The 12605-nt window shown below is 50.9% G+C and overlaps 1 protein-coding gene and 1 long non-coding RNA gene across 2 annotated transcripts in view; one reads left to right on the forward strand and one right to left on the reverse strand.

Moving 5' to 3' along the window:
• The first annotated feature begins 1861 nt into the window (after positions 1-1861).
• On the forward strand, positions 1862-3875 carry LOC111723675. Its single transcript, XR_002772175.1, has 2 exons — positions 1862-2391; positions 3465-3875. It is a non-coding gene; the product is annotated as an uncharacterized LOC111723675 (long non-coding RNA).
• A 6548-nt stretch (positions 3876-10423) lies between these two features.
• The window catches only part of KIF12 (kinesin family member 12), an 8146-nt gene continuing 5964 nt past the window's right edge, over positions 10424-12605 (reverse strand). Inside the window, exons 15-19 of the mRNA XM_003785396.3 lie at positions 12166-12253; positions 11980-12084; positions 11308-11408; positions 11101-11219; positions 10424-10774 (exon numbers count right to left, since the gene is read on the reverse strand). Of these exons, the coding sequence (XP_003785444.1) occupies positions 10635-10774; positions 11101-11219; positions 11308-11408; positions 11980-12084; positions 12166-12253 (553 nt within the window). The 3' untranslated portion in view covers positions 10424-10634. The remainder of the gene's footprint in view (positions 10775-11100; positions 11220-11307; positions 11409-11979; positions 12085-12165; positions 12254-12605) is intronic.

The following is a 12605-nucleotide window of genomic DNA, read 5'->3' on the forward strand; positions in this document are numbered from 1 at the left end:
AGGCAGGAGACTCGCTTGAGCCCAGGAGTTGGAGGTTGCTGTGAGCTGTGATGCCATGGCACTCTACCCAGGGGGACAGCTTGAGGCTCTGTCTAAAAAAAAAAATGTAAAATTTTAAATGAGAATGAAACCCAGTTCTGTTTGTTTCCTAAGCTCAAACTCATGCTAGAGATAGATACTCAGGGCCATCTCTGGAGCGTTCTTTTCACTATGGTCAAGGCTATTGTCCTCACTCCCCACACTTGGTGTGGAACACTCCACACCCAGAAGCCTCCCCGCTAGGCTGGGAATGACTCCTTTAGGCAGGCAGTCCTGGGAACAAGGACCTAAAAGAACTGGGTGGTCCCCCCTGCACAGCTGCATTGTGTCCCTTCTGTAAGATCCAGCCAGTGCATCCATCTTGCACTGGTATTCAGAACAGTGTGTCTATTCATAACAAGTGAGTGTATTTCCTTTATTACTGACAGCTTGGCCACTAGTTGTATTTTCTTCTTGCTTTGGCTGCCAGGAAGCTCAAAGTCATGGTGCAACTGTCTTGGTTTAGCTTTCTACAACAGTTATCTTCCCTTGTATTCACAAAGTGTCTGAGTCTTCTGTGACTTGGTTAATGACAGTAGCATTAAAAGGTGGTCTGAATTAAAAGGGAATGTGTAGAATGGAAACCAGAACCCTGATGTGTCCTCGTTCTGTGTGACCTTGGGGATGGCGTTCCCTCTCTGAAGCTCACTTTCCTAATCTGTAAACTAAAGACAACCAGCCCTGTTCTGTCTGCCAAAACCAGGAGATGAAAAGAGATGACATGTGTGGGGGTGCTCTGTAAACTGTCAACTGCCTTACACGTGTGATGGCTCAGGGAGTCTGTCTTTGGAGAAACCAGGCCTGGCATAATAATTTTTTAAAGGAGTAAGTAAATAATAAAATCATCTTACTAAGATTGCTTACGATGTACCTGACCGCAGGTGTGCATGATTAGGGTCATCAGCCCGAGGTGGGAAACCCAAGGGGCACAGGAGAGAGGGAGCTCCAATCTCAGCTTCCCTTGGTCAAGGCTGTGCATTCAGTGGCACAGCCTCTTCTGCAGGTGGGGGGAGGCCCAGACGAAGGGAACAGGATGTTGGTCTCTTCTCCTGCTTCCAGGAATGTTTGCGCTCCTGAGATTATTAACCAGAGCAAACAGAGAGAGCAAATGCTGCCAGGGCCACTTGGACTCTTGGCTGCTTTTTAAAAATTAACCTGGGGCCACAGGGATACAAGGCCAGCAGTAGTCAGAGGCATGCTGACCCCTCATCCCCTCTTGCTGTCGGGGTGGAAAGATGGATGATCTGTGGCCTCTGCCCCTCCTAGGGGGTCCAGGGGCCTAAAAGTCCACAGGAATTGGCCAGGTTCCAGAACCACTGCAAGGGGAGGGTGCCCTGCCCCTGTGCAGGGGACCTCAGGGCCTCAGGTGCCCAATGCAGTAGGGAGCAGAAGAATCAACTTTCAGATACATACACTGGGGCTCGGGGAGATGACAGGACTTGTTCAAGATCATCTAACTCATAACCAAGTCACGGGCCAGGCAGGCCTGACCCCAGCACCCACGCTTTCTACTGACCTGTGATCAGGAGAGGTCAGTCAGGATGCAGAGGAGGCAGGAAGCCTGGGAAAGCCCCTCCCTAAAAGTTTTCCAGGAATAAGGAGAAGGCTGGACCTCCTCTGGGCCAGAACTTAGACCAGAGGGCATGGTCAAGGTTAGTCTCCCTCTGCCAGTGGTGGAAAGGCAAGTGACAATCCTCCCTGATAGGAGGCCTCACCACACCTGCCTCACCTTCCCCCCGGCCTCCACCTGCCTCCTCTGCCCCCTTTACCCCCTCTGCCTCCTCAGCCTCACCAGCCTTACTTCCTCAGTGCCCTCAGCCTCACTGGAGTGCCCTGGCAAAGTTGGAAGTGAGCAGTGCTCAGGACACCATGACCAGCTGTTTCTAGGCTTTGTTACTCACGCCGCACTCTTGTCCCAAAGAGCAAGCCCACTAGAGACTTGACCAGTCCTGGTGACATGCTCAGCCACCGTGGGGCAGTCCTTTCCCTGCCTGGCCTCGGCTTGTGTACCCAGACTTCCAACAGGGTTACTACTCACTGGACAGAGCTGATATAAGAACTGATTGGGGGAACAATTGTGAAAATGCTGCCCAAGTGCATACACTGGATCACATGGGTCCCAGCTGAGGGCTCCTTGTATTGCTGCAGGTGCACTGAGGAGTGAACTTCCAGGGTCCAGCAGGGGGCAGCAGAGAACTTCCAGCAAGACCAGAGTGTGCCCAGATTGCTCCGTACAGATGGAGCAAAAGCTGTAATGGTACAACCAGCGATAGAACCCAGCTTTCCTTGCCATAAGCCTGTTTAAACTGCCTGGTAAGTGTAAAACATTCAGCCTCTACCTTCCTATCCTTATCCCACTAGGGAGCTTGATGCTTGGTTGGGGACCTTTTAAAAAAGTAGTTCCCTGGAGGATTGTGGGTAGAACCAGAATTGGGTACACTTGCTGTAACCTGAATAATCACATAATTAATGTCCTATTATCTTCCAAATCCTATTCTGAGCATTCTAGAAGCATGTTGTACTGAATCTCCAATTAAGGATCTTACTATGCTGATAGCCCTATTCTGCAGACAGGGAAACTGAGCCTGACATATCAGGTGATCAGGAGTTGAATAGTGAATTAAAGCAGGATCTATCTCCCCTTACACCTAAAGCGCTTTGCTGACCTCCCAGACCTTGTGCCCTGATAAAGAGCTTGAACTTTGGGCATGTACCTGGAGCTGAGTGGTCTCCCTTCATGGGACTTCACAGCAAGAGTCAGCTTATGTGAGCCTATTTCTACCTCCCTTGGCCAAGATCATGCTTAGTGTCTGCCACACCAAGTCCAGACTTGTTCTTCTTTGGTGCCCAGCTGGGCCCATAATAGGTGCTCATTAAATAATGCTGATTGACTTAGACTAGGGGGGGCAATTTAGGTCAGACTTCAAGAAGGATCACCCAAATAGAAGACAGCTGAGGGAGATTGGGAAACTGAAATCGCCATATTCAAAGTCCTTTAATAATGATCAATAAATGAATGACTCAGATATCCAATGGCAAAATAAGCAAAGAGCCTTCACTCTCTGGTGGCTTTTCCTTGAGTCATCCAATTTGAGTTTGTCTGTGTATTGTGGCTGGGGGATCCAACACTGTGATGGTTACACAGCTGAACTATATGCCCAGACAGACCTGGGTTCCAGTCATGGCTGCAACCCTGTTCTCCTACTTGATCTTAGTTAAGTGACTTCACCTTTCTGAGTTTGTCCTCTGTTAAAATGGAGTTAATAAGAGCTCAAGGGGATATATGAGAATTAAGTGGTGAGAAGGATGTCGCGTTCTTGCTCCTTGGAGATAGCTTAGTAAATGTTATCTCGGGGTCACATGTGCCCTTATATATGTCAATCCAGGTTCCTGATTGTAGGAGCAAGTGGCTTAGCCGGGAGAAGCAGCTCGGGAAGTGATACATGTCAGAGCTCAGAATATCCTTGAGATCTGGCTGCCCCAGAGACAGAGCTTGTGGCCCAGGATCTGGTTTCTAGTACCAGGAAGGGGCTCCCAAAGGAATAAACTTTGAAAGGCCTCATCTGTGCCCAGGATGGCGATGCAGACATGGATAGTCCTGCTATTTGCTGGCTGGTCTCATCTGTCCATTGAAGCAGGACCTCTGGGGCCTGCTCCAATTCCTGGCTGACTGAGTTGATATGACCCAACATCCTTGGAAAGACTAAAATTGCTTGTTCCCGGAAACCATGAGGCAAGCTGAGTGAGCTCTTTGGAAAGTCCCACTGGCCTTTCTTCAATAAAGACAAATGAATTTATCTCAATCAGTTGCTTTGGGAAGGCAGTGGGAACTCTTCCCCGGCTTTTCCTCTTGGGCAGCAGAGTCCTGACTGGCTGCTTTTCTCTCCACAATTCTTTTCTCTAAGGAAAAACTCTCGTTAGACGGGTCATACTATCGGATGGAGCCAGCAGAGCTGAATGTCAACAAGTTCATGAGTCTGCACTAACTGAGAGTCCAGATTTTGACACAGTCCCTCCCCTACAAGTACAGGAATGATAGAATGTTTGTGCTGAGGACATCCGTTAGTGATAATAGTAATAGTAACTAACATTTATTTCGCACTGTGTGCTAGGCTCTGTCCTAAACAGTTTATGTGAATTTGACTTTAATCCTCATATCCTCCCCTGAAAGCACTTGCAAACTCCTCACAGGATAAACCTCCATCTCACAGAGGAGGAAACTGAGGGTCAGGGAGGTTCACCACCTTTCCCAGGCTCTTGCAGCTAGTAAGTTGGGCAGATGGGGGTTGAGGAAAGGGAGGGTTGGCTCAAGGTTCCACAGCCTAGAGACCCCCCAGATCTCCCACCTCCCCTTTTGGGATGCTGCCCACCAGATGCAGGCTAGACTTTAGGGCTTCCCACCTAATTCTCTAGATTCCAGCCCAGGCTGCATAGAGTTCTGGGTCATTGGATAGCTTGCAAAGAATTCCTTTGTTTTTAGGGTGGTGAAGGTTTCTTCATTGAGAAAAAAGAGCTTATAAAGGCCCTTCCTCGCTTCATCAAACTGCCTGTGCATGGTTGGGACTTGCTGTTGTGCTGGGCTTTGGTGGATCCCAACTCTGTGCAGGGGTTCCTGAGCTGGATAGAAACTGCTCCTCTCTAGGTCCTTTCTCTGTGGTACCACTAGGTGACACTTGATATTGTGGTTGAGAATACCTGTTCAGGAACCAGACCCACCCAGGTAAAATCCCAACTCTGCCGCCTACTTGCTGTGTGACCTTGGGGGAGTTCCTGAACCTCTTCATGCCTTGGGTTCCTCACAGCAAAACGAGAATCCGTATAGTATCTATTCCTCAGAGTTGTGAGAAATGAATGAGTAATACATGGCTGGGAGTAGTGCTTGGCACCAGATAAACTTGCTAATTGTGATTCTTTATTCCATTGCGTAGTGATTGTGGCTTTGCTTGTCCTTTTCCCCCACCCCCAACTTGACTGAAAGCTGCTTGAGGACAAGGCAGTGGCCAGGGCTCAGCCTCGTGTTGCTTCTGCCCAGGAGAAGAGCCCCGTCTTTGAGTAGGGACTTAGTAGACATGTGCTAAGTGAGAAATCACATGACCAGAGCCATAAGCTGCATGAAGGTCTTCCTTGGTGGCCTGCCAGTGTAGATGTCAGTGATGCCAGGGACCTTTCTGGCACTCACAGTAGAGCTATAGCACAGCAGGCTTTGAATCCAGATCTCCTGACTTTGGTCGTGTTCTCCATCTCAGCAGTCTCCATCCCCTATCCTGTTCCCATAGCTGCTCCTTGCCTCATAGCAAGACCACGCCTACCTTCCCAACCCTGCCCTGGCAAGTTTGTTTGCTTAAAATAAAGGAAGATGAGTTCTTGGGAGCTCAACAAGAACACAGAAATGGAAAAAGTCATTTAAAAGGACACAAAGTATTGCATAAAGGAGCTGAAATTAAACATGAGTTGGGGGCAAATGTGTCTTTAGGCAAAGAGAAGAGTCACTGAAGGAGAGAGAGCAGGGCCCACCCGGGATGCTGAGAAGAGGCCGGTGTGGCTGGAGCTGCGAGATGCTCTCGGCAATAGGGGCTTCACAAACTCTCGCAATGACTTTGACTCCCAGATGAGACCTCACTGCCTTTTAAACACAAGGACCCACAGGAATTCTCTCCCTGAAGCTTGTGCCATCCTACAGCAAGGCATCTTGCCATGTTCCTGCTTCTGGATTTAGGATAGGCCATAAGTTGGGGTTCCCAAGGATCTGGAGAACTCAGCCAGGGATCTGGACATCCAGGGGACTCAAGATATGCCGCATTCTGGAAACTCTTGGGTGGCCGTCAAAGCAATGGGGAATGTTCCTCCCTACTGCATGCCTCCCTAGCCAAAGATTCCACAACTCCCTCCCAATATCTCGCAAGTTCAGAGAGATCGTCTAGGGATTTGGAATTGGGAAATTCCTACAGTCCTCAGGATTTCCAAGAGCATCCCCCAATTCTAATGTTTCAAAGTAGCAGAGACCTTTTAAATTGCAGGCTGGCACAGTGGCTCATCCTGTTATCTTAGCAGTCTGGGAGGCTGAGGTAGGTGGATTGCTTGGGCTCAGGAGTTCAAGACCAGCTTGAGTCAGAGTGAGCCTTCATTTCTAAAAATAGCTGGGCATTATAGTGGTTGCCTATAGTCCTGGCCACTTGGGAGGCTGAGGCGAGAGAATCACTTGAACCCAAGAGTTTGAGGTTGATTGAGCCATGGCACTCAACCCAGGATGAGAAAGTAAGACTCAGTCTCAAAAATAAAAAATAAAAATAAATACAAATAAAAAATTAGGCGGGTGTTGTGAGGGGTGCCTGTAGTCCCAGCTACTCAGAAGGCTGAGGCAGGATGATCACTTGAGCCCAGGAGTTTGAGGTTGCTGTGAGCTATGATGATACCACTGCATTCTAGCCCAGGTGACAAGAGCTAAATTCCTATCTCAAAAATAAATATATACATACACACATTTGACAGTTCTTAAGAACTATGACCATGTTTCAGTGGGCCAGAGAACTGTCCCTAAGGTCCAGCAACCTGCATAAGGCTTTCGGGGTCCCACAAATGCCCTCTGGAGTCTAAAAGTTCTTGGTAAGAACCAAATGGATTGGGCAATACCTGTGGCTCAAAGGGATAGGGCACTGGCCCCATATGCTGGAGGTGGCAGGTTCAAACCCAGCCCCGGCCAAAAACTGCAAAAAAAAAAAAAAGAACCAAATGGATTTCAGGAGCCTTCGTACATTATTGGGGATCTCCCCAGGGTTTGGGGAACCTAGAAAAGTGGAAGTTCTAGAGTCAGGATGCTGATTGGGAGATGGACACATGGCTTATGAGATAGGGTAGTGGTGGTAGCCGACCCCTTGAACCCTGGGTTTATCACTGGAAAGGATGCAGGGATTTTGCTCAGCAGGAGCATGAGCTAGAACTAGGAAACTGAAACTTCATGGCCAGCTCCAGCAGGAATCGTCCAAACACGAGTGAACCAGCAAAGGCCAGGATCCCCCTGGGTGGTCCCAGTGCATCCTCCCAAAGCAGCTAAGGAAAGCTCTCATAGCTCTTAAGTTTAGTGCCAGGAGCCTCCCTTGCCTGAGGCTGAAGACCTCCCAGCAAGCAGGACCAGTGAGATAAGGGTTCTGGGGAGCACAGAGGAGCCTAAGCATGAACCTGCAAGAGCCACCCAAGCTGCTGTGGCACCAAAACAATCAATCTCAGAAACAAAGGGGTCTTCCCCTAAGGAGAGATGAGAAGAAAAAAAAAGAAAGAAAGAAAAAAGAGGAGCTTCGTACCTGTAGCTCAGGTGGCTAGAATGCCAGCCACATATACCAGAGCTGAAAGGTTTGAATTCAGCCTGGGCCAAAAAATAGCTGGGCATTGTGGTGGGCGCCTATAGTCCCAGCTACATGGGAAGCTGAGGCAAGAGAATTGCTTGGGCCCAGGAGTTTGAGGTTGCCGTGAGCTGTGATGCCACGGCAGTCTACCCAGGGCAACAGCCTGAGATTCTGTCTCAAAAAAAAAAGAGGGGGAGGTTTTACGGCATTAAACAAGCTCACCACCCTCATCAGGTCGCTGCACAAATGTCACCTCCGGGAGACCTTTCCAGAACTCCCTGTCCAGGATTGCATCTCCCACCTCTCCTCCGGGCCAAGTTCCACCCTCTTGCTCCGTTTTAATTCACAACATTTATCGCCATCTGACATGCCACATATTTTGCCCACTTTTGTTTGTTGTGTTCCGTGAGAGTAAAGTTTCTTATGGTTGAGTAGGTTCTCAATAAATGTGTTGAATAATTATTTTTTGAACTGTGTTGTCAATTCCATCAAACTGTCACATTGCCTCAAAGTTGCTTATGGCTAAATTGTCTGCAGCAGGCCAAGCTACATGCTGTACTCTTCCCACATGCCAGGGAATTTAGTCCATACAAGTTTCATAAAGGGGCACTATTATTGTGCCCTTTCTGGACACGAGGTGACCTGGGCTTGGAGCAGTTGCTTTGGCCTGGATGGCTCAGTCTGTGGGCTTACCCACAGCCCACTATGCCTAGAACAGCTGCTTGTGGTGTCTGGCCGTCATCCTACATCCCCAGGCTCTGCCTCCATGGACCTGGGCTTTGCGGGAAGCTGCCACTGTCAAACACCCCTCATACCCAGTCACAAATTTGCCTCTCAGTTCCTGGCCACAGGTGGCTCTAACCTGGGCTCACGCTGCCAGTCCCAACTTTAGGGATCAGCCCTGCCAGAACCCTCAGGAGTCAGAGGCTAGTAGTGAAGGAGACCCAGAAAGGCCCAGTAGTCTGCCTCAAATGATACAGCACACTCAAGTTGCTTGGGGGAATGTTCTTTTTATTTTGGGGTCCTCACTCCTCTGGGGAAAATGGCACACATTCCAAGAGCTACTTTCCAAAATGATGAGTAGAACACTAAGTCTTTCCTTAGAACACTAAGTCTTGCACTGGGGAGTGTGATGGGGGAAAGAGGTCCTATCTCCTCAGGCCAGGCCCTCTGAACACAGTGACCCCCTAAGCACTGTTCCAGATGATGGCCGTGACCTCCCTCCAGCATTCCTAGGCTCCCTAGCACTCTGTTACCTGGCTGGCCTTCTGGCCTCAGCCTGCTCCTCCCAGCATGCCCCAAGCCTGTGGCTAAGGCTCTGACAGGGGCTAAGGCCTCAGGCAAAATCTGGTCTGACACCTGGCTCCAGTGCTGGCTGAGATGTCTCACCCGTTCTCTGTGCTGGTCTCTTGATGGTCCCTGCCCCAGCTCACCCTTGCCAGCCAGGCCACCTCCCACATGTGGTCTGTGTCATGTCATCTGAATACAGATCTAGTCAGGGCTGTAATCCTAGCACTCTGGGAGGCAGGGGTGGGTGGACTGCCTGAGCTCAGGAGTTCAAGACCAGTCTGAGCCAAAGTGAGATGAGGACTCACTTTTCTATACTAAAATAGAAAAACTAGCCAGGTGTTGTGGTGGGTATCTTGTAGTTCTAGTTATTCGGGAAGCTGAAGGAAGAGGATCACTTGAGCCCAAGAGCTTGAGGTTGCTGTGAACTATGATGCTATGGCACTCTACCCAGGAGAACAGACTAAGACTCTGTCTCAACAAAAAATAAAAAAAGAAGAGAAGAAGGGAGGGAGAGAAAGAAAGAAAAGGGAAAGGGAAAGGAAAAGGAAAAGAAAAGAGAAGAGAAAAGAAAAAAGAAGAGGAAAGGAAAAAGGAAAGAAAACTAATACAAATCCAGGCTGGTGACACCTTAAGAACCTTCCATGGCTCCCTTTTGCCTTGGCACAGTACAAACTCCGGATGTGGCCTAGAAAGCCTGTACTTCCTGCCCTGACAATCTCTGGAAACTCAGGGGTCTCCAAACCTTTGTCTCCACCACCCCACGCCCACCTTCCCTGGACTAAATGCTGCCCACCCTCAAAGCCAGCGGTCCTCAATCTGTGGGTCGCAACCCATAGGAACTGTATTAAAGGGCTGCGGCATCAGGAAGGTTGAGAACCACTGCTCTAAGCCTTCATCGCGGCTTTCTGGGTAAACTTTCCCTGATCCTCACCACAATCACAGACTGAGTGACCCTCTTCTGTGCCTCCACAAATCTCCTGGACTCTTGCAGCAAAAGCCCTGTGAGCTTATAAACATCTGTCCCCCACCAGACTAGTCTGTCAGCCCACTGGGAAATTCACCTTGGTCCTTGTTGATTACATTTGCCACCTTACAGCTTGATTTACAGTGGTGTTCACTGAATGAATGAAAGATGTGGGTCTCAGTTTCTCTAACTATGAATGGGAGGATTAGGTTAGCCTCATGGCTGTCTGTTATGAGCCCCTTCCAACCCCACCCCCAGTTCCTCATGTCACACCTGGACTTCTCCCTGTCACAGACCCACTGCATCCTGTAGGCCCTTATGCCAGGAATCATGTTTCTCACACCCTTGACCTGGACCCCAAAGGGCTGGGGAGCCACATTCACCATTTAACTGACTGAAGATAAGAAAGTGGTCCATGAAAAGCCAGGCCTCCTGAGCCCCACCAGCACCAGGACACATGTGACACAGAGTGAGTGGGCCCCTCTAGCTCCTGTGTGCCCAGCCCATGGCCAGAGTGGTTTGCCTGATGCCTCCTTCATGGAGACACGCACCACTCGACTTCCCCATGACCCCCAGTGGCATGTAGTAGTTGCTCAATCAAAACTTACACAATCCATGAAAGGAGATGGGAACCAGGGACCTCACAGAGAGGTGGGGTGCATGCCTGTGCTGAGAGTCCCAGCCCCTTCTCTCCTGGATACCCAGACAGGGAAGTGACTGACTCCTCAGAACACAGAACCAACCAGGCTTGGACTGATGCCTCCTTCTTTATTCATATATTCATCACCTGCTGCCTGGTTTCTCCTGAATCTGGTTGCATGACTCATGGTCTGGGGCAGCACCCTCCCCTTGCTCCCCTGACAAAGCTGCTAATCCCATGCACTAGACGGAGAGAGTGAGGCCTAGGGACGCAGAGCCCAGTCTGAGGTCACACAGCCATCTTCTGGGTTTCCACTCTGCCTTCAGCGGGGAGAGAGGCCTGGGCCCGGGCTCCGTGCACCCTCGCTGTGGGGTGGCTGGCTCCGGCCACGTCGCAGGGAACTACCAATCTGGTCTCTGAGGGCCTCCAGTCTCTGGGCCAGGTTCTGCACCCCAGCTCCACCTAAGGAGCAGTGAGACTTGAAGCCTTCCTTTCCTTGGACTTTCCCCGACCACGTCCATCTGGGTCCCAACATCCTCTAGGGAAGCCTCGGGGGCTAAGTACCCTTCATCCTTCCCTCCACCTGCACTATGGGCTCCAACTCACATCTGGGCACGCAGGTGGCCCTACAAAAAGAATTCCAAGTTTGGGAACTAGGAAGATTTTAGAAATCACCTCTCAACACCCACCCCATTTCAGAGGTGGGAAGACTGAGGCCTAGAGAGGATGGAATTCTGGCTCAGGACCACACAGAACACTAGGGGCTCTTCCCTCTCTCCCTTCTTCACCTCTCAGCACTGGTGATGTGCTCGGTGGTCCTGTGGGCAAGGGAGGTGCAGAGGGTACCACCTCCTCCTCGGTCAGCATCTCTGCCAGGACTCGGGTCTGAGTCCAGTCGCTGTGACTCCTGGGCCAGGGGAGTTGGGTGGTAGGAGGTGAGCCCTTGTGCCCAAGCCTCTTCCTCTGCCACCCCAGTGCCCTAGGGGTGGGCCCACCTTTCTCTTGGGCACTTGGCAGAGCTAGAGCTGCATGTGGGTGCCCAGGGTGGCGGTCGGGCAGACAGGGGCCTGCCACCTGGAGCCTCAGGGCCCAACACCTGTGGGAAAAACCAGAGCCCACAATGGTAACCCCAGCCTGCCTCTCTGTGTCCCACTTCCCCGGTAGTGACTATAACCCTGGCCATGCCTGCCCCACAGGGTGCCAAGAATGTCAGGTGGGCTAAAGTAGTATCTTGGTCACTTTCTTCTGTGGGCAGCAGAAGGTTTTTGTAATGTTCTCTTCTGAGAACAGGAATGCCTGAGGGCAGGAACCACATCTGGCCATGTTCTCAGCGACAGAAGAGAGGTTGGCACGAAGCCAAGAGCGAGGGGCGAGTTACTGATGGAGCCAGTGAATGTATCAGTGAGTAAGTATATAAGTGAATGAATAAGTGAATGATGGAATAAGTTCCCGAAAGAAGGCAGGGTGGGGAGGAGGGCCAGTGAGGCAAGTAATTATTCCAAACCCTGGAGGGTGGGGAGACCGAAGCTAGCCATTCCCTCCCTGTGATCCAGGCCTGGAGTCCGGGAAGCCCCTGCCTGGGAGCCTCCTGGACTGCTGTCTCCTAGATCAAGGTCTCTAGTGTTCCCACATCCCACATCCCACATCCCCAGCCTGGGCTTTCCTACCTGCTGTACATGGCGCTCCCTCCAAGGGCAGGCCCAGTGGGCCAGGGGCGCTTGGCATATCGGGCAGAGGTGACGCCAGGGGCAGGAGGAGAGAGGTGGCAGTGCCTACAAGAGAGCAAGTCAGGGGCTCAGAGGCACCACAACACCCCTGCTTGTCACCCCTCCGGGTTGGGTAGTGAGACTCACGTGGCAGGAGGGAGGTGGTACCATCAAGCAGGGACATGGTGGTGCTGGGCCTGGGCTCGGTTGATGATGGTAGCAGGCAGAGAGGCGCCTAGAAAGGATGCTGGGGTCTATGCCTGCAGCCCCAACCCTACCACCAGTCTGGCCTCCTAGAGATTCACCATTGCCAGGATCTGTTCTCAAGGCTTTACAAATCAACACATTCCTTCCAATCTTTAAAACAAGCCTATAAGGCTAGGCGCGGTGGCTCACACCTGTAATCCCAGCACTCTGGGAGGCCATGGTGGGTGGATTGCCTGAGCTTAGGAGTTCGAGAACAACCTGAGCCAGAGCGAGACCCCACCTCTACAAATAGCCAGGCCTTGTGGCAGGTGCCTGTAGTCCCAGCTACTTGGGAGGCTGAGGTAAGAGAATCACTTGAACCCAAGAGTCTGAGGTTACTG

The sequence above is a fragment of the Otolemur garnettii genome, unplaced genomic scaffold, assembly GCF_000181295.1.
Source record: "Otolemur garnettii isolate 467f Iridium unplaced genomic scaffold, OtoGar3 scaffold00014, whole genome shotgun sequence".
Lineage (NCBI taxonomy): Eukaryota > Metazoa > Chordata > Mammalia > Primates > Galagidae > Otolemur > Otolemur garnettii.